General features: G+C 41.0%; 2 protein-coding genes across 2 annotated transcripts in view; both read left to right on the forward strand.

Annotated features, from left to right (window-relative positions):
• The first annotated feature begins 655 nt into the window (after nucleotides 1–655).
• On the forward strand, nucleotides 656–10,977 carry LOC114550229 (sorting nexin-4). The gene is made up of 14 exons (XM_028570865.1): nucleotides 656–766; nucleotides 1,414–1,538; nucleotides 1,715–1,853; nucleotides 3,414–3,563; nucleotides 3,653–3,700; nucleotides 3,801–3,856; nucleotides 4,393–4,465; nucleotides 5,288–5,349; nucleotides 7,794–7,859; nucleotides 8,034–8,123; nucleotides 8,688–8,787; nucleotides 9,457–9,602; nucleotides 10,276–10,390; nucleotides 10,490–10,977. The coding sequence occupies exons 1-14, from the start codon at nucleotides 677–679 to the stop codon at nucleotides 10,535–10,537; spliced, it is 1,308 nt and encodes a 435-aa protein (XP_028426666.1). The 5' UTR covers nucleotides 656–676; the 3' UTR covers nucleotides 10,538–10,977.
• Nucleotides 10,978–13,013: 2,036 nt separating this feature from the next.
• The window catches only part of ttll12 (tubulin tyrosine ligase-like family, member 12), a 63,097-nt gene continuing 54,074 nt past the window's right edge, over nucleotides 13,014–22,036 (forward strand). Inside the window, exons 1-3 of the mRNA XM_028570388.1 lie at nucleotides 13,014–13,240; nucleotides 14,206–14,375; nucleotides 18,801–18,999. Coding sequence (XP_028426189.1) covers nucleotides 13,100–13,240; nucleotides 14,206–14,375; nucleotides 18,801–18,999 — 510 coding nt within the window. The 5' untranslated portion in view covers nucleotides 13,014–13,099. The remainder of the gene's footprint in view (nucleotides 13,241–14,205; nucleotides 14,376–18,800; nucleotides 19,000–22,036) is intronic.

Here is a 22,036-nt window from a genome sequence, read left to right on the forward strand (position 1 = left end):
TCAAGAGCACCTTGGCAGTGCTCAACTGGCACCTCTCCAGCTACCAGTCCACCACCATACTTGGGTCCGTATGGGGACTTGAACCAGCGACCCTCCAGTTCCCAACTGACTGAGCTACTGCCACCCCAATAAATCCTTTTCTGATTCTGAATTCTGTCGGAGAAGCGCTCCACATTTGTGAAGCCAGTCATATATTTCCAAAGGGATTTTCTGTGCCATTTTCTCGGCACATTTTCTCGTGGTTCAGCATACTTGTTTCTGTTGTTTAAAATAATTCAGTGATAGAATAAGTGATAGTAAATAGACTACAATGTATTTCGTTGTGCAACCCTGTTGTATAACGTCAGTGACTACAAATTAACCTTGAATTCCAACTTCAAAGAAGAGACGTCTAAAATTGCTTTTTATTATTATAGTTTGCTTGCCTTCACCATTATCTGACTTTGTACTATTTACATTCTTAATAAAGTTCTTAAAAAAATAGTTTCCCTACATTGTCAGCACATCTAGTGGATGTATTCATTTTAGCTTAATGTGCTTTTCTGAAAAATATTTCAACATCTGTTCATGGATGTATAACAAAAAAACTACCATAACATCTGCTGGGTGATGGGAACCCTCTGCGCATGCGTGCTGGCTCACCACCAACCTCATCACTCAGCAGAAGAGTAAAAGGATGGCGGAGGACGGGAGGGATGAGTTGGTGGCCACTGACGATGAGTCCGACCACACAGCTGCAGACGGGAGCAGCAGCCTAAACAACACGGTAAAACGGCAGCTTCCCCTAGGTTGTAACGTTACAATTGCTCTCACTATGGCAGTGGAATAAAGGCTGTGTGTTCACGTTACAGTGTATTGTTTGCTAACAGTTAAAAGCTCAGGGCAGAGCTAGCTTAACGTTACGCCATATAGACAAGCTAGCCGAAAAGCTAGTTGAATTGAATTAGACACAATTCATTTAACATGTTCGCCATTAAAATTGCTTTCGACTCCAATGTAATGGAGCTATGGCTCAACCAGACTACTGTTATTTTCATGCTTAAAGTTACACTAGCTTGCTTAATAAATACGTTTTTATATTTGATATGGACAGCTGTTAGCTAACAGCCTATTTCATATGGACAGCTGTTATATGGACAGCTGTTAGCTAACAGCCTATTTCATATGGACAGCTGTTGTATGGACAGCTGTTAGCTAACAGCCTATATATATATATATATATATATATATATATATATATATATATATATATATATATATATTATAATTCTAAAATTTCCCTCGGGATGAATAAAGTATCTATCTATCTATCTCTCTATCTATCTATCTATCTATCTATCTAATTCCCTAAAACGTCTTGCAAAGATCTGTTTTCAGAGGCTGTTAATGATACTGTGTGACGGTGTACTTTAGGTGGTGGAAGAGGGCTCCACTCTCGTGCGCAGAATGGAGATCTGTGTTGCTGAGGCCGAGAAAAGGAGTGGTAAAAACGCAGTGAACATGCAGGAAACGTTCACTGTGTACCTCATCGAAACACGGTGAGAACTGCAGCCTTTAACAGTCATTTAAAAGGAAGTGCTATAGGTTGAGCTGAGATGTTTTGCAATCGGCATTTCCTCTTATTTAAGCTCTGCCGTGCATGCATTTACTTCTGCCTTTTGTCCACAGTGCAAAAACAACTAAACAAAATTGTCATGTGACTCAATCTTTAAAGGCCCATGGATGCAGTCACGGAAGGTCGTAACCCAGCCCCTGACTCTCTGTGGAGGAGATACAGTGAATTTGAACTGCTGCGTAACTACCTGTTAGTTACCTATCCATACATCGTGGTCCCCCCTTTGCCTGAGAAGAGGGTGAGTTCAGTGTGGCTCTGCTTTCCAAACCCTGTTCAGTGATACTGTCCTTTAAGACACGTCTAGTAGCAGTTACACACCAACCAGACGGCCGACCGTCGGCAGAAAAGCAAGTCGGACTGATCAGTCGGGTCCCCGAGGTCCAAAAAACTGCCTCAGAACACACATTTTAAGCGAGAAATATTCCATGCAGTTGCTGAATCTGTCTTCATTTCAGATCAACAAAGGTCAGTTTAAAAGATTTTCGAGACTCTAGTCACGCTCATTCCGCTCGCCATTTCCGGGTGAGGCCCGACTGCCCTGCCTCCGACTGAACAAGTCAGGTCGGCCAAAATATTGGCCGACAGCCCCCCAGACTGACGACGGCACGGGACACACCGAACAGACTCGAGTCACTGACCTCGCCAGACTGTCCAATGGCCAATTATCGGGTTGGTTTGTCAGCGCCCTAAGGCTACATACACACCACCACGTTTTGGTTTAAAAACAAATATATTTTGCTATGTTTCTTTACGCCTCATGTTCACACTACTCCTGCGTTTCCGAACCCCTAAAATGGAGAAATTCGGAAATACTGCTGCCCCCATTTTGGTTTGAAAACTCCCAGGTTGCTTTGTCGTCAAGACAGGCACAAACAGAGAGCTTTGGGAACGACAATGCATGGCAGGCTTAAAGTGCTCATATTATGCTTTTACTTTTCCGGAATAAAGGCACAAAACATGAACATAATGTACATGTAAACATAGTCAATGATGACAAAACAACTAATACACGTGGTGTAGGTTGCTACGACAACACACACACACACACACACACACACACATATGATGGAGCAATGTCCCCTATTTGGACCAAACCCAGCCAAAAAGAACGTCTGAACCAGGATGTAAAGATAATACAATTTAGGTAAATAAATAACATAGAAGCAATTATGGGAAATTCTGATGGATAGATGACAAACAAGCACACTCATTAAGCTACAAAGCCACAATTTTTAGTTTCCTGTACCTTTAAAAAAACAAAAGAGAAGTTAGGGAGGTCCTGGTGGTGTACAAGTTAAAGACATTTTGGTAACACTTTACTTGAAGGCATCTAGATACCTTCAAGTAAAGTGTAACCGACATTTTTTACATTTGTCATCCCCTCTCTCTCTCTCTCTCTCTCTCCTCATTTCTTGTCAGCTCTCTACAATAAAATATTGAACATAGGCATAAACTGCACGAAAAACACTTCAAAAAGAAAACGTGTGTTATCTTGTAGAAAAGTGCTTGGATAATTTTTGTACTAAAATAACTTTTATGAAGCTGAAGGTGGCTGTATCACACATAAATGAGGTCACCAAAATAACATCAGCAAAATTCAACAGTTACCACTTTCTGTCACATTTCATTTGTTTAGCAGTCAACATCTTGGGGATTTGCCATTTTAATTACTTCTAATTGAATGAATTATTATTTTTGTGTGGTACAACCCATTTTTTAGCAAACATATAGTACACACTTGAACCCGCAGAAGTGAGGCATTAAATGTAGGCCGTTTCTTTGCTCTCTGGCATTGCAGGCGGAGTTTGTGTGGCACAAGCTGTCTGCCGACAACATGGACCCAGACTTTGTGGAGCGGCGCAGGATCGGGCTGGAGAACTTTCTGCTTCGCGTGGCATCACACCCAGTCCTCTCCAATGACAAGATCCTCCACCACTTTCTCACTGAGGTACACGCTACAGCTCTGGGTCAGTTAAGTGACGATCAATAGGTCAGCGGCTCAGTGAATAACTTTTTGTTCACTGCTGTGTGTGGCAGGAACATGGCTGGAAGGAAGTGGTGTATGAGACAGGATTTCAGGCAAAGGTACTTTGTGGAACGTCTATCTCTTCATTCGCAAAGGCAATGCTCACACATATGTTCAGTGTTCACAAAGCGTGACCACCTTCTGATGCTCCTGTTTCAGGCAGATTCCAGGATCAGGGCTCTCAGTGCCACCTTCAGGGTGAGAAATCCAGATAAGTAAGTAAGTGTTTCCTCAAACACAATGTAAGGTTTCAATTGGATTGAAAAAATTGCTAAAAGTTAGTTATTAAGAGTTCTTTTTATTTTTTATTGGAGCTGTATGTTTACCAGAGCTAACCTGATGTTATTATTGATATATAATAAGATGTTAGCTTAACTTTTTAGAAATAGGAGTAGGTTTTTACAATCTTTAAATGATCAATTTCCAAAGCAATTGTATGATTGCAGAATATTGTTGTGCTCCACCCAACGTGTGGATTCATCAATTAAACATGTATTTATTTTTATCGGTTAATGTGTTCATCATTTGGTTCTATCAAACATCAGAAAACCCAGCGCATGGCACAAGCCAGAGCACAAGATGACATCATTAAATGTCTTGTTTTGTCCAACCAAATTCTTACATTTGAGAACATGGAGACATCAAATGTTTGGCATTTCTGTTTGAAAAATTACTTAAATTGTTAATTGATAATCAAAATAATAATAGAATATTAAAAATCGAAAGAATTTGTACATTGTCTCTTACTCAGACGCTTCATGGAGATGAAACATTACAGCGATCAGCTGCAGTCTCACACATCTCAGCTGCTCCGAGCACGGGCAGTAAGTCGCTCCCCACACACACACACACACACACACACAGATTGAATTCATGTTTGTGTATAATCTTTGAATAAATTGCTTTATGCTTTAATTCTTGTGTGGGGTTTGGGTCCGTGGGACCCATTTTCAATGTTTGCTAAAAGAAAAATTATGCTATTTATTATTTATTCTAACTCAAACTCATTGGCCTTGGCTCATTTTCTGTGAAGAACATAAAAAATAACTTATTTTCAATGACTGCACACGCTACACATTCCCCCCTACACATAACTATTACACATGAGGTGTTCGGGTCTACTGTACCCGAGTGTATTTAATTGTAGGTGCTATGAAACTATGTTGTCTTTCTGCACCTGCTATTCCCATACAAAGTTACATAATTCAAGCACTTTCACCTGTTCTGATTAAGTTTAAGAAATAACCAGTAAAATGCCCAAACAAAACATTGAGCTGAAATTTTTTTCACATTGTAATTTGATACTTGTAAATACTTGTAAATATGAACTCTAGGGACTTAAATAAATGTCAGTGCTTATGGCTGGCGCTGAACTCAGTAAGTCTCAGAAGAAAAAAACAAAATAATTTGATACTGAGATTGAAAGTTCATTCTCACAGCAGTAACCATTCAGTAGCTAACTGACCAGAGTAGACTTGACATTTTATCACCTCAGTTCTTGCCGTTTAAGTGTACACTGATTATGTGTGTATGTAAATACACTAGCTCGGGCGTTAGACTGGAAATCTGAATTTCATGAAGAAATATTTCCTATATTTTAAATTGGTCCACCACTTACTTTCATGTATTTCCTGTGTCTCTTTTAGAGGGTTGCAGATCGACTCTATGGTGTTTACAAGGTCCATGGGAACTATGGGAGAGTCTTCAGGTTTGACAACAAGCATGTGATAATGTATCTGCTCATGACTAAAAAGGACAAGAATTGCTGATGAACATGTTGTTTCTATTGTCCCTTTGTCATGTCAAATCAACTTAACTCCAAAATCACACTACACAACTTTAACTTAAAGCTTTAGTCCTTAACATTTTGATATTAATGAACGTCCGTTACATTCCAGCTATTACCAAATGAGTTGCAACAAAGCTAATTAATCAGCTCCACACAACTCTCTCTGGATTTTCGCAGAAACTCGAGTGAAGATAATGACCTCTTCTGAAGAGTCCATCATGTTTTTTTAATCCTCCGTGTCCTCCTTGGCTACTAGCAACTGCGTGGAGGAAGGGTGGGGGAAGGACCCGCCAACAGTTTTTTACTTAGAATTCCTCATGGAGGAGACAGAAACTACGCACTATAGCTTTAAAGGTCTTTACAATCTGTACAGCATGCAGCACCCTCTATCCTTAGACCCTCAAATTGAAATAAGGGAAAAAAAATAAAAAATAGCCACCTGATTCCAACAAAAAACTTTGAAATAAAAGATTATGAATTATAATTCTATTACAGTAATGATGTTGCTGCAGCCTCAGAATGGGACTAGTAGGCCTAGGACTTTTTCGCCCGCAGGATTGCACCTAAATGAAATAGATTATAGGTTCAATACCATTTCACCAGTAATATTATGATTAAATATGAAATTAATACACTATATTGGAACTTACGTATTTACTCTTGCAGCAATTTTCCTCCACGCAAATTCTCTCTCTTCTGCAGCAGCCGCTGTGTTGCTTTTTTAACGAAATACATGTTCAAACTCGCTGTATGTGCCATGAGTATTTCCGCCGACCAGTTTGTTTGTGGTTGTTACCATGGTGAATCGTAGTATCATGGCTCCATTCATGCTGCCTTTTTTTGTGGTGGTGCACGCGCGCAACTCTGAGTGAACCTACTCTGAGTTGATTGAACCAACTCAAATCAGCTGTTCTGGAACCAAAAACTCAGAGTTTCCCATCTCAGGGTAAATCAACTCAGAGATCAGGGTTAGACTCAGAGTTTGGTAAACCTCCTTCCTGAAACGGACCCCGGTACTACGAATCTAGATCAACATGCCTTGGATTGATTTCCGTTGCCCGGCTTCACCTAACCTAACAACCGCAGTCCCGCATAAGCTGTGTCCCGATGGTGGTTAACAACTAGTTCAGTCAACCCAGGGTTTCCCAATGCAGCAACGCGCACGTTCACATAAAAGAGACGGTGTTTGCACAGCCCGACCAACCGCAAACGTCTACCAAAGCCGCATATTCTACATAAGAAGAGAAAACTATAATTCTACATAAATTACTAAGAACACAGACACAGTTTTACAGAGAAAATGCAATACAGTCGCTGCTTCCTAAAACAGGAGGAAAGCTGAAAAAAAATGCCATGGCTGTAAATGCGTAAATCACAACGCTTATCAACAGGGGCGGTTCTAGGATCAGACCTTTAGGGGGGCTCAGCCCCGTGATGAGAATGCGACACGGATACAGTGCCATGCAAAAGTGTTAACCCCCTCTGCTAAATCAGTAATTTCACTGGATAACAATGAATATATGTATGTATTATTATAACAGAGGATAAATGCAAAATATTGAACATGTGAAAAAAAACTACAAAAGTCCCTTTATGGACTACCAGAATCAAATGAAATAATAATAAACAAATAAAAAATATAACTTTCCTTGACTGGGCTACAGGTGTATAGCATTGGCGACAGCGACACAGGATATTACACCTGGCTTGAGCCCCCCCTAAAAAGGGTCTAAAATTGCCACTGCTTATCAATATCTCTTTCTCTCTCTCTCTCTCTCTCTCTCTCTCTCTCTCTCTCTCTCTCTCTCTCTCTCTCTCTCTCTCTCTCTCTGCGCACCGAGCTCCGCCTGATCTTCTAAGAATGGTGACGCCATTGATACACTGTTTACACTGGTTGATCTCTGATCTCCAACTTAACCTGCTCCCGAGCAGGTTAGGTGTTCAGCATAAGTTACCACGGCGATTTAACCCGGTAACAAGTGATCCACCGTCGTGATACCCAAAACCCTGAGTTGAACCTGAAGTTACCTCGTTAACGCCAAATCTTGCATTGTAGTACAGGCCTCTGGTGCTACCTTTGAAAAATGTTATTCAGTCCCAAAATTCAGGAGCATTTAAAGGCATACTATGTAACTTTTCCCTCTTTGGTCCCCCTACAGGTTGTCTTTTTGGAACTACAGCTCGCTGTTATTACTACAGATGAGAATGATTAACACTGCATAGCTTTCATCATGGAAAAAAACCTCAGACATTTTACAAGTTGATAATTTCTCAAAAGTAGCGTGTGTGTGTCATAGAATCGCCTCACTAATTTGCAAATGTGTGTGTGTGTGTGTGTGTTTGCATCCATGTGTCCACTGCAGTGAGTGGAGCGCCATAGAAAAAGAGATGGGAGACGGACTGCAAAGTGCCGGTCATCACATGGATGCGTGAGTAATAAAGTCGAGACTCTCTGTTTGTTATAGTTTCATGCAATTCCTCGACAGCTATTATCTCTTTATGTAACAGTTACGTTTGTAACACACACGTAGGATCGTTGCTGCCTCATTACCCCAGCCCGTGTTGCTTGTGAAGACAGATGTTTTTTTGTCACTCACCTGTAGGTATGCCGCCTCAATAGATGATATCTTAGAAGAAGAGGAACATTATGCAGACCAACTAAAAGAATATCTCTTCTATGCTGAAGCTCTGAGGTAAGACAAGCAACATCTTCACACAATATTTTAAAGACATGGTGGCTCCATTAAACCGTATAATGTCCCCAGCTTAAGTCTGAGACAGTATTGGATTTGTACTTTTTTTTTTTAAAAGATCCTCTAAACAATGTAAATATTAATATCTGTCAACCTGAACTCCTGACATCAGTACCTGATTTGGTTCAATCCATTTTTTACATGAGCCCCACCTTTTTAGTCTCAATCCCACCAGTTTTTACACTTTTACGCTGTCACTGGTCATTCCATCAATACGTATCGGCATGAAACCAGAAGAAAAAGCTGGATTGAGATTAAAGGAACATGCCGATTTATTGGGACTTTAGCTTATTCCATACATACCCTTCTCATCTCCGTGCGTGTTGTAACTCTTCTGCTAGTTGGGCGGAGTGATTTGCTCGCAGAACTGTATTTGACTAATTAATTAATGCATTTGGCAAAATAATGAATTATCTCTGCATTACATTGAATATTCACATTTGCAACCCTAATCACGTGTGTTCACTGGATATTGGCTCTTTGTGTTACACTTTGCTTTGGCAGGGCAGTGTGCAGGAAACACGAGCTGACCCAGTTTGAGCTTGAGATGGCCTCCCAGGACCTCATCTCAAAGAAGCAGCAACACGAGGAGCTGGCTACAGGGGTACGCTCAACTTTAGCTTTGTCTGTTAAGGCCAGTTTATGCTCCTGCGTTAAATCGACGCCGCGGGTACGTACGTAGGTAGGTGGAGATGCGGGCCCTATGCCGTAGCCTGACGTGCATCTCTCAAAAAATGACAACCACATGTGACGGCGACGCAACAACAATTGTGATTGGTCCGCTTGGCCGTGTCTTGGTAGCGTTGCATTTCCCCCGACTCATTTCCTGGTTCTCCTTCTCCATAAACAACATGAAATAAGGGAGAGGGTTAACTTCTCCTGCTCCAGATTCCCCACCGTGGTCAGAAAGAACAGGGGAGACACTTTGGTTCTCTCACTATGACTCTAGAGTCACTACTCGCTCCAAACTAATCCCACCATCACTCTCTCACTCGCTCTACCACACACTCCCCCCCACACACACACATGCCGACCCTGCTATTCTCCTAAAGAGAAACGCTAGAACGTCGCAGACACCAGCAATCAAGTAGACCCAAGGCCACTTATGTAAGCTACGGCGAAAGCTCTGCGTAGAGCCCACGCAGAAGCATAAATCCGCCTTTATTCTTCAGCAGTGATCGCTGATTTTGTCATGTCAGACAGAGGGAAGACGGTTGAGCAGATGTTAACAACTTCCAAACTGAACTGTTTTCTCTGTTTATGCCGTCCTTAGATTGTGCGGACGTTCTCCTTCAAAGGCATGACCAACAAGCTTTTTGGCCAAGAGGCACCTGTGCAGAGGGAGGCCAGAATCAAGCTGCTGGAGGAGCTAATAGCAGAGGGGGAAGACACCGTCAAGGAGAAAACAGTCGAGTGCGAGTGAGTCATGGACAATGCTGAAAGATTACAGATTCAGTCCTTCCAGAAGAGTTTTTTTGTGATTGTTGCTGGCAAAAATCCTTGATTATGCGGCATGTTTTCTTGAAAAATGCGATGGAATATGCAGGATTTTTATGCAGTTTTTATGTGATGAAAATTGCAGGAACTTGCAAAAATTGCGGTTTGATGAAAAAGAGAAAAAACTGTGATTCCTACCCCATCACTCTGCTTTTCGATGAAGTTCACGTCACGTAATTACGTCACTTCATAATGTTCCCATGGCAACAGGGGAAAATGGCTGCTCTTGTGTGAAGAAAACGCAACATTTTTCAACTTTCTGCTAAGATATGTGACTTTTTTTTAAACGAAAATGCAGGGATTATGAAATCATGCAAGCCCTGCATATTTTGCGTGGAAATCGGCAATTTATGCAGCGAAAGTGCGGCGTATTTGAAAAAATGCGGTCCCCGCATCAATATGCGGACTGTAGCTGATTAAGCATTGAATCATCCGATCGCATGATCGCATTTTTCTGGAGGGACTGCAGATTGTGTGTGAAAGCAGCCTTAAAAATGTTTTCTGATGGAAAAAATGTTCCGTCCATGTCCATGATTATCCATAATATATTTGCCAATTTTTCCCTGTGTGCTTCATTGGATCTGTTTCGCTGCAGAGAGCATGTTGAAAGGGCGTGGGTGGATATGCAGCGCTTTAAGGAGCATAAAGACAAAGATCTGCGGGAAGCGCTCATCAACTATGCTGTCATGCAAATCAGCATGTGCAAAAAGGTACAGAAGAGCACATCATCTGTCTAAAACTTACAGGACAACTGGACTGGTCACGTTCATAAAAAAAAGTTTCTTTTTCCTTTCTCTCTCTCCCTGCAGGGAATACAAATGTGGAGCAATGCCAAAGAATGTTTCCTCAAGATGTAACAGTGAAGCCATATTCATTAACTGGGCGCAGTGGATATGACACATGCCTTTGGTGTGAGAGACCTGGGTTCAATTCTCACTGTGATACATCAACCAATGTGTTCCTGAGCAAGACACTTAACAACTAGTTACTCCAGAGGTGTGCGATCTCTGATATATATATAGCAATTGTAAATCGCTTTGAATAAAAAGTGTCAGCTAAATGACATGTAATGTAAAAACAAATGAAATTATGATATTGATAATTTCCGGGGCAATGATTTGAAAGACATGGCAATGAAAGTAGTGTATTTAGTTGAGTCAAATTTAACCTTCATTTACTGACTGACTGGTTTGTCTTACATCGTGGTTACATTTTTAATTTTAAATTTTTTTATTTCCTGTTTTGGACGCTTGCCAGCAATAAGCTTTGTGTGTGTGTGTGTGTGTGTGTGTGTGTGTGTGTGTGTGTATTTATGAAGTTTTCATAACTCCCATTTGTCCATACCTTTTTATATTTTAAATTTAAATCCTCAATTTGGATATATAGCTTTGGCTTGTTCTATTTATTTAAATAAAAAATGCGTTACACCACTGACTGTATTTGTATTTTGTTTTATTTGTGCATTTTAAAATACATGATGTTGATTTAGAAATATGCATTCATTTTTAGAATTTCACACACACACAAACACACACATTTTATAAAAATAGAGGCTACTAATGAGGTGGCTTCTAGCTCACCCAGTAAGAGCGTTTGCCCCACGTTGGCTGAGTCCTGCAACAGCCCGGGTTCAAATCTGACCTGCAGCCCTTTGCTGTGTGTCATTCCCTATCTCTCTTCCCCCTTTCATGTCTATCCACTGTCGCTATATTAAAGGGAAAATCCCCTAAAAATAGAGGCTATTAATACCAGACAAGATCTATCCAAAATGTACTTATTACATTTTGTAATATCAGAAATTATTAAAACGAAATGGTCACATTATGCAGAACAGCCTTCTTTCATAGTGTTTACATATATACACATATTTAAATCGTTGTTTTGAATACTGTATATCCCATATAAGGGTAATATCACCTATGCATTGAGCATTTAAATGTTGGTCAAGTTGGAGCTACAGCTATACGACTTTGTATATTATTTTATGAAAATCCATCTTACTAAGTACTTGTTTATTAGTTATTTAGTCTTAACTGTCTTTTATTTCCTTCAAATGAGTGAAAAAAGATCTGCCAGTCTAGTTAGATTACTTACCCCTGGATTCTAATTTCAAAAAATCAACTTGTTTCAAGAGCGCTGCTTTTGGATTAACCCTCTGGCGCATAGCGGTCACTACAGTGGACAGCTGTTTAAAAATCATTTTCTCCAAAATAGTTTCTATGGTGGAATTGCATATCAGTCGTTAGAATGTTCTCTGCTGCCCCCCTCCATTGAGGTTTATTCAGTGGTTAGTTGTTGTAACTACAAGTGAACCTCCAAGTCTGGAGTCACAGGACAGTGTCTGACTATCCCGGGACAGTCGTGGGAGTCACAGGACAGTGGCTGGGTGTCACAGGACAGTGTCTGACTATCCCGGGACAGTCATGGGAGTCACAGGACAGTGTCTTTGTGTCACAGGACAGTGTCTGACTATCCCGGGACAGTCGTGGGAGTCACAGGACAGTGTCTGGGTGTCACAGGACAGTCATGGGAGTCACAGGACAGGGTCTGACTGTCCCAGGACAGTCATGGGAGTCACAGGACAGTGTCTGCGTGTCAGAGGACAGTGTCTGGGAGTCACAGGACAGCGTCTGCGTGTCAGAGGACAGTGTCTGGGAGTCACAGGACAGTCATGGGAGTCACAAGACAGTGTCTGGGTGTCACAGGACAGTGTCTGACTGTCCCGGGACACTCCTCAGGAGTCAGGACACTATTAACAGGATAGGACAGTTTTTGCTGCCACTGCTGCTGCAATAGGGCTATAGAATGTTAAAAGTGTTTTTAAAAGTGTAACATTAAATAATTGTTCATGGATTTATGATACAACTCAATTTGATTCATTCTCCCTCTAAGTTTATACTGTTATGTATGTTGAGTGCTTAAGAGCATGTAGTCCAGTGTAGTGGACATGTCTGTAACTTTCTGAAAAAAAATCATGTTTGAAAAAAAAAGTGCACTTTTTTTTTCATGCCCTAAGAAGAGTAAAACACATTAAAAACTTTTTGTTTTGACTCAGGCTTTCATAATTCATGCATCACAGGGTTAAGACAAAAATGTTACATTGTTCTGTACACTCTATAAAACCAGCTGAAATGATCTCACACTTTTTTCTGTATTTGTTTTATGAAAATATGTATTTTAGCACTCAGTGCTTGACAAACAGATGTGTGCAGTGTGTGCAGTAGGGATGATCTAAAAAGTAACTCCTATAGTTACTTTACTTACATATAGAGAGGAAATAATAGTGAAAATACTCTAGTATAGGGCGCTTTAAAACTCTCCCACAATGCATTGCTGGCTCAGCTGTCAAACTTCTTCCGGGTGTGCTAAGTCTAATGAGTCCATCTACCTCCACGTGAGTGATATATCAGCTTATAGTAATGTCAACAAACAGTATAATGATAAATGGAGACGGGGACGAGGAGTTCACCGGCTTCGTGGCCCTACACGGCGGGGCCCTGCAGTCCTCAGGACTGCCCCCAGTCTACTGGAGGAGCCTCCATCACAAAATCACCAACGAGGTCTGTCTTCTGCTAACTTACCCTGCCAACAACATCTCACACGTGTTAACAAGTGGTACAGTGATTGAGTTTGCTTAAAAACAAGTGCCTTATCTCAAATAGCTGTATCCCATTCGTGGAATAAACAGCAGTTCAATTGGAAAAACAACTTTTTTGTCATACGTTTTTCTCGTTCGTATTTTCAACCGCTGTTGTCACTACGACAACCGCGTACGCTGGAAGTAAAGTCGCCTGTTAACCGGCTCGCTCGTTTAACGGTAACACAGGCAGCGCTGCTGAGCTACGCCACTTTGGATTAAAATAAGTGACGTTACTAGCAAGTTGTGACCATAGACAGACCGTTATGGTTATGACAAATGGCATGCCCTTAATTGACATAAGCACACCCGTTAGCTTATGCCACGACTCCATGCTCAATATCCCGGCTGGGTCCACGAATATAACGTAACGTTAGCTAGCTATAACTCCACTACGTCCCGCTCTGTCACGAGGGAGGGAACTAAGCCAAACTCGCATTCAAATCTAATGGTTTCAGTTTTGCTTTATTGTTTACAAACACCCACATCGGAAAAAATCAATGAGTAAAAGCATTTACCAAACGTATATTTTACCTCGGTGAATTCGGCATATAATTTAGGCACCAATCGGCGTGTTGTTTGTGTTGATCTGTATAAAATAGTTGGTTCACACGCCTATTTCGGGGTACTGTAATATATAACGTTAGCTACATGTACGGTGCGTCTAGTGTGAGAATCGGAGGGGAAGGAACTTTGAGAGTTAAATAAGCGCTGCGTGGTTTTTCTCAAATAGCTGCCGAGTTGAAGAGTGGAACTACAATATATTAAACGCAGCATTATTGACACCTGCTAAAGATGAGAAGCAAGCCAACTTTAAATTGACAAATTCTCCAATGGAGTCTGGTGGCGATGACATGATAAAATACAACATAATTTTGTATGCCATAGATTTATGATGCTGGGGAAGTTTTCGGAATCATGCAGTTTCAACAAGAAGACGACGACGAGGAGGAAACTGGGGGTAACGAGGAGAGGAAGAGGGACAATCGTGTAGCAGTGATGGGCAGTAAAGTGGTTGTGACCCGGGAGAGTGGACTGCAAGCCTCAGAGCCGTCCAGGTGAGGGCGCCACACACCAGTCAATCCCCTCGAAAGATGTGACTAACAATTTTGTTGAGGAAATTATTATGAATTGTTATTTAATCATTCATAATAGCTAAATTGTAATGTTTATTTTCATAAACATCTTATTTTTGCACTTTACCAGATAACACATTTCTTTTTAATTTCACAATAACAGCCCTCTCACCTTTTGCCTCTTTTTAAATAGCAAGATCAACTACTGCTACCAAATTTAGCTTGTTAGCTAGATCAACTAGGCCACTGCTGCGAATAAACATAGTACACAGATACAGTCCCTTCATCTCTTATCTTTTTAGATTTAGCTTAAAAATGCTGCTTATGCCAATTAGCTAGCTAGGTTAGCTGTGTGTTTATTTTTTGTGTATATTATTCTATTAGGAACATCTTTTGAACCAAGATGCTGCAGAGGAAACTCTGAATGACCTAGCTAGCTGCTGCCATTAACACCAGATTTCCTATTTTTTCAGCCTAGCCTGTTAGTCAGTTAGGTAGGGAATGTCACGTGTGAAGCTTTGTTAAGCTGAAAAAATAGAACTGTTTCCGTGTAGTGGGTTTTTATTTAGCAGCTGCCTAAATTTGACATTGCTGTTGCTCTAGCTTACAGGAGCTAACTGGCTAACTCCGGTAGCAATTGTTGAACCTGCTAGCCTAAAGCCGCCCACACATGATCCACGGTAAAACCTGGCGCAGCTCTCGAAATTGCCGCTGAGCGCTGCGCTCAGAGTTAAAAATATTTCAATTTTGACCTGGTTGCCACTGACCTATTGGAGGTGCAACCCAAGCCAGAACCTCCCGCCTTTACCTCCTTATATATGTAGACATGGGATCAGCTGAAACGTGTGAGGACAGTGCCATGAAGAAGTGGCAATTTGAAATAAAAATGAAGTCCTGTAATTATTGTGAAAATAGGGAGGAAATAACATTTTATGAGTTGAAAAATTTTGCAAAATAATTGTTTAGACAAGTAATCAAATTCATTCGTAGTCTAGATCAGCGACGGTTCATTTGCCAGATAGTTGTCTCTCAACTCCGGTAGATTCGAAGAGCAGCAGCGACCGGAGCCTAACGTTACACGCTAAAAAGTTTAGAAAAAAAATTTGGATCGTGCAGCAAGTCAGGTCTGCTTGGTTCTTTCGGGAATGATTGTAAAGATCTACAAAGAATATGTTTACGGCATTTCCTCTCTAACTGGGACGTTTTGGGACCGATTGGTGGGGATTTGCTATGGACAAAATACGCATGCCGATACACTGGCAAGAGCAAATAACATTTAACCATATATCCAAAAAATTATAAATTGCTCATGTAACTGTATTGTGTGAACAGTTAACTTCAGTTAATATTGTATGTGGCGTTTTCTTTTGAGGATTGCAAATGTTCCACCGAAACAAGTTCCATCCCGGGATCATTTTACAGAGATCCACTGACTTTGGGACCAGAGATTAGTCCCAACCAATACGATTTTGATTGGTTTACAAGAAATTCTAACAACTCCTCACCGTTTTTCTCCTATCCTGGGGCACGTTCAATCTCAAAACGGTGTGCACCGTTTTGCTACGGCTTCCTGGATGAACGGCATGTTTCCTCTGAACGGTGTGAAACCAAACGGTGTGCAACAGGCTTTGAGTTATGTTTTCTCTCGTTTGGTGGGTGTTTCCAGGGGCGGGTGTAGCATAAAATTCTGGGCCCTGTAGAAAGGACCGTTTCTAGTCTGGCCCAAAAAGGCCAGACGTAATCTGACTCCAATTAAGGTCACTACACCTCACACCTTTTTAAATCTCAAGTGTCCGTTGAGATGGTAGATCAGAAATAAAACTCAGGATTCTTTGGATTCAAAAGTAACCACCTTTTAGTGAAATGATATTGCAATTACAAAACGCGTACACGGATCAGACATCTTCAAGACAAGTCTATCCCTCTCCCCAGCAAACCGACAAGAGTCCCATCAGGCATCTGATGATCGCTATCTCAAACTCTCTCCCTTTTATACATTTTGCCCATCCTTGGAGGTGATGTTACACTAGTCCACGTCATCTTGGCTCTGCTGTCCGGTCCTCTCCTTTTCGGGCCCCTTCCTGGGATGTAGCGTCATGCATGAAACCCATTGACTCTCCCCACTCCAAGGCCAAACAGTTCGTGACTGTCTTGGATCTACAAATTGGATCTTTAAAACGTTTTTTATGATGAAACATCTGTGTGTCTTATCTTTTCTGCTGATCTAGGAGTGATGAGAGCCCACTTATCCTATGACCTGAATCTAACCTTTTCAGTTATTGCAAAATACATCTTAGACAGTGGCTTTGTTCTCTGCTCCTCCCGATCTGAGAGTCTTATTTTTTTTTTTCTTTAATAAATCGGCTCAATTATTTTCCCGGCCCCGTCCCCCCTTTCACATAGGTCAGATAGTCCTCTCACAGATACTCAGGAAGAGCAACTCCCTTTCAAACTTATCAGGTCAGATGGCTCTCTCTCTCTCACAGGTAGTCAGGAAGATTGGAGAACAAAGCCACTCATGATCTCTACACACATGTTCCACACAATATATCCTACAGCATCCACAGCTAGTCATTCTAGCATCTTTTTCGGCCCTCATCCCATGAGATCATCAAACTGTGAGGTCAAACAACTTAATGAGAGACCCTGCTTATCACTGAGGTGATATATGACAGATGTATAACAACAACTCTACAGTACCTAGCCTTGGGATCGCTGTCATTCTCTTCTTCTCTCATGGCCTAAAGATTGTCTGTTACTTTAAGATATTTCATTAGTAGCATTCCGTTCCAAATGTTTATCAAACAAATCGGGAGCACTTTTGCTCCACTAAATTTGAACACGTCTTATCTTACACATGTCAGACAGGAGGAGACAGCGAGGCCATCCCAGGCTACAGGACACTCTTATTCTAAATCCAATATATTTCTACACTGTGTTATAACTTATGATGTATTAATGAATGCACAGAATACTATGCAAATATGTGTGTCAAGTGACTCTGTTTAACCTTTCCTGTTTAGGTGTTAATGTTATAATGTTAATCCAGTGTTACAATAAATTAGCGATGGGAAAATGTATTGTTCTGCACGTCCAAATTAAGTTTATAAACCATTCCTTTTAATTTTCTCGAATGAAGAAGTTCATATGTTAAAACTCTAGGGAGGAGGAGAGAAGAAGTACTCTGCTCCTCCCTTTTTGAAGGCAGCCCATCAGAAACTGCCAGTTTAAAAGTTGACACCAGTTTACAAGTTGACAACCTTTAGGATTTCTTTTAGCAGTGGGGGAAGGTATGTCCGAACAACCCCCGCCCCCCCTCCCAATAGAATAGTTCTACTTGTTGTTAACAAGTAGAACTCACTATGTGGATGATTTAAAAGGCACATTGTACAGCCCTACTTCTGATACCGTGGTGGCAGAAATTTTGCCATGGTGGGCCGCCACTACAAAATCAACATAGAGGAAACTCTGCACCAACCATGATCTTTTTTTTTCTCTTTTTTTTTATCCAAGTTTTCTTTGGCCCTTTTTTTCCGATGTTTTTGACAAATTTAATTATTATTTTTCAACGTTTTTTTTTTTTAATGCCATAAAATTTGAATACAACACCATTGTATATGTCTGAGTCTTCTGTTTAGTCAGGTTAAATTCAGTTCAATTTCATTATTTAGTCTTCTTCCTAAGTTATCCGTTTTTCAAATCATTTTCCCATCACTAATGGTTTCAGTTCAACAAGTAGTCTGTGTTCATATCTCATTCATTTTTGCAGTCTAAAGGCGCTGAAACACCAACCCGATAATCGGCCGTCGGACAGTCTGGCGAGGTCGGTGACTCGAGTCGGTTCGGTGTGTTCCGTGCCGTTGTCAGTCAGAGGAGCCGTCGGCGTTCATTTTGGCCGATTTTAACTTTTTGGATTGGTGGAGTGCTAGCCCTTGGCTAGCGAATCAGTGCACGAGCTGACAACGCCAGTATCTTCTTATTAGCCGTCGTATTTTAATAGCCTCGAAGGAACTTGTTTTGGTGCGAGAGAAAACTCAGATTGGACAGGTAGTGTAGCTAGCTGTCTGGATTTACCCTGCAGAGATCTGAGGAGCAGTTAACCATAGTCCTCACAAATCCACCGGAGGTTAGAACACCAACACAAAGGAAGAGGAAGGTACCGGGACGTCTGAAAATGGACATCTGAAAAGAGTGACATCCGGCGGACTAGGCACACTGTTTATTCAATAATGAACACTTTGGAGCTCCATAATTGAGTTTGGCTCAATTGTAAGAAACCAACAACAAATTGCTGTGCGTGTATATATTGATTTAAATAAAATACATTTAAAAAAAGCACTAAATTAAGTTTTTAAAATAAGCATTTAACCCATTTTTTTGTCCATCTTCCTTCTGTGTTGACTGTAGTGTTTTTCTGGTGGATCACGCCTGGACGTACCGCGTGGACCAAAGCCGTCAGCAGCTGGAGCAGATCCCCGGCCTGCTGCACAGAATGGCCGCGCTCATGGGGGTGGACTTCCACGGGGAGGCCCCTGACCCAGACACGGTGGAGCTGGTGATGGAGCACATGTGGAAGTACAATCAGACTTACAAACTCTCCCAGGGGGTACGTTAGAAAATATGATCCACTCTTGACATTTTTACTTGCCATACTTTCCTTCTAATGCAGCGGTCTCACAGGTGCTACGGTGTGTCTCTGTTTATTGACTCCACTTTTACATATAACCTGCAACACTGCTGCTTTCAGTTATCTGGGGAGGGGTTGACTTACATTTAGGGCTGGGCAATATATCAATATTGTGATATGAGACTAGATATCGTTTTTAGATTTTGGATATCGAAAAATCGTAATATATTAAGTGTTGTCTTTTCCTGGTTTTAAAGGCTGCATTACAGTGAAGTGATGTACTTTTCTGAACTCAACAGACTGTTCTAGCTGTTCTATTATTTGCCTTTACCCACTTTGTCATTAAATCGACATTTCTGATGGATTATTTATAAAAAATCTCATTGTGTTAATATTTTGTTAAAGCACCAGTTGTGACTACTCCAATATCGCCGCAATATCGACATTGAGGTATTTGGTCAAAAATATCGTGATATTTGATTTTCTCAATATCGCCCAGCCCTACTTGTTGTGTTTTTACTGTCGAGAGGAATGAAAAACAGCATGCAAATTTTAGTTGTGACAGCAGAGGGTGACAGAGTATCCACTCTTCTCTACATTCAGCATTTATATTACTGATTACTGTGTTATTACTGATCTACCTCATGTTATAGACCGCAACCTGCACTAACTGTTGAGGAAGCCGCTGGACACTGTTCTTGAATATAAAAGTTTATTACGTCAAAGAACTCAGCATCAATTTACAAGCCCTGCAGAAGCTCGGAGTACGACAGATCCAATCCCAAAAATTGTCACTCTGAAATTCTGCTGTTGAAGCATAGCGTATATATACAGTACACTCACCTAAAGGATTATTAGGAACACCTGTAAGATTTCTCATTAATGCCATTATCTAATCAACCAATCACATGGCAGCAGCTTCAATACATTTAGGGGTGTGGTCCAGGTCTGGACAATCTCCTGAACTCCAAACTGAATGTCAGAATGGGAAAGAAAGGTGATCTAATCGCTCACTAAAAATAGGAAAATGAGTCTACAATTTGCACAAGCTCACCAAAATTGGACAGTTGAAGACTGTAAAAATGTTGCCTGGTCTGAGGAGTCTCGATTTCTGTGAGACATTCCGATGGTGGAGTCAGAATTTGGTGTAAACAGAATGGGAATATTGATCCGTCATGCCTTGTTACCACTGGGCAGGTTGGTGGTGGTGGTGTAATTGTGTGGGGAATGTTTTCTTGGCACACTTTAGGCTCCTTAGTACTAATTGGGCATTCCACAGCCTACCTGAGCATTGTTTTTGACCATGTCCATCCCTTTATGACCACCATGTACCCATCCTCTGATGGCTACTTCCAGAAGGATGATGCACCATGTCACAAAGTTCAAATCATTTCAAATTGGTTTCTGGAACATGACAATGAGTCCACTGTACTAAAATGGCTCCCACAGTCACCAGATCTCACCCCTTTGGGATGTGGTGGAACGGGAGTTTTGTGCCCTGGATGTGCATCCCACAAATCTCCATTAACTACAAGATGCTATCCTCTCAATATGGGCCAACATTTCTAAAGAATGCTTCCAGCACCTTGTTGAATCAATGCCATGAAGAATTAAGGCAGTTCTGAAGGCCAAAGGGGATCAAACACGGTATTAGTAGGGTGTTCCTAATAATCCTTTAGGTGAGTGTATCCTATGCTTTGTGTAACATAAGAGGTGATAATGTGGGGGTCTGTATGAGCAAGGAGTAGGCCTGTCACAATAACAGATTTTGCTGGACAATAAATTGTCCCAGAAATGACTGCGATAAACGATAATATTGTTGTTGAGAGATCATTTTCATCTAATATAATGATAATGGCATAATAATGCAGGTACACCTTTTCAAAAATCAATACACTTTTATTTCTAAAGAATATTTAACACTGGACCTGGAAGACATTTAAAATAGCCACAATAAATGAACAATACAACCAAAAACAATAAATAAAATGGACTCTCAGTCTCTGTTAACCAAAAAATGCACTGGAATAAAAACCAAACACAATCAAAACGTAACCGTTACCTGAAAACAGCGTGTCGTTTCTTTTTAGCATCTCACATCACACTTTCAGTCACTATGACCACTACTAGGGTCGGAAAAATTGTGCCAAAATTATGAACAATAACGTCTCTGTCAACAGGCTCATCTGCTAATGTTAGCTACCGACCGTTAGCTTGAAACCACCCAGCAAATAGACGGTTCCATAGTCCGTAGGGTGCTGTTACCTGAAACCGGTGATTTAACGTCACCGCTCATTTTACACACAGTTTAACAACAAAACTAAACGGTGAGTGAACATTACTACGTTTTTCTCGTTGGTTTTGAGAGGTATGTACCCCGACTGTCTCATCTGGGGTCTGATAAACAGTAAATTCATCAAATTCAGTGTTCACAACGCTATTTTCCAATAAACCGTAGCTGTCATATTTCACGGGATTTCATGTCACGGCTTTCGTCGCCATTTGTCACTTTGACAAACAAGTATTACTCGCCCTATATAGCAGAAACCCTGTTGTGCGTCTGCCCTATTTCTGATACCGTGGCGGCACAGGAAAACAAAACAAGCATGCCAATAGAAATTATCGCGACCGGAAAAATTATCGAGCTCCTTTTTATTTATCATGCGATTATTTGATTTATTGACTATCGCGACAGGCCTAGCAAGGAGCAACCAATCGGTAACCTCCCACCTGGAACAGTTCCAACAGGGTCACAGACATGAAAATCACTCACCTTTCGGCGAAATTCGTCGTTTTGAAACCAAAATAGGTGACCTGCGTGAATCGTGTAGATTCGATGAGAAAATGTTTTTTTTGGGGGTGTAAGTACTCAGGCCTGGTGTCCGATTTCTATCGTATGACTATTTTAGAAAAATAAATACATTACAAAGTCCACATGGGATTTGTTTTGATGCGCTGGATTTAACCATACTGTCAGCGCATATTTTGGACGGCAGCAGCGGTAAGACAGAGCTTG

This window comes from Perca flavescens, chromosome 23, assembly GCF_004354835.1.
Source record: "Perca flavescens isolate YP-PL-M2 chromosome 23, PFLA_1.0, whole genome shotgun sequence".
NCBI lineage: Eukaryota > Metazoa > Chordata > Actinopteri > Perciformes > Percidae > Perca > Perca flavescens.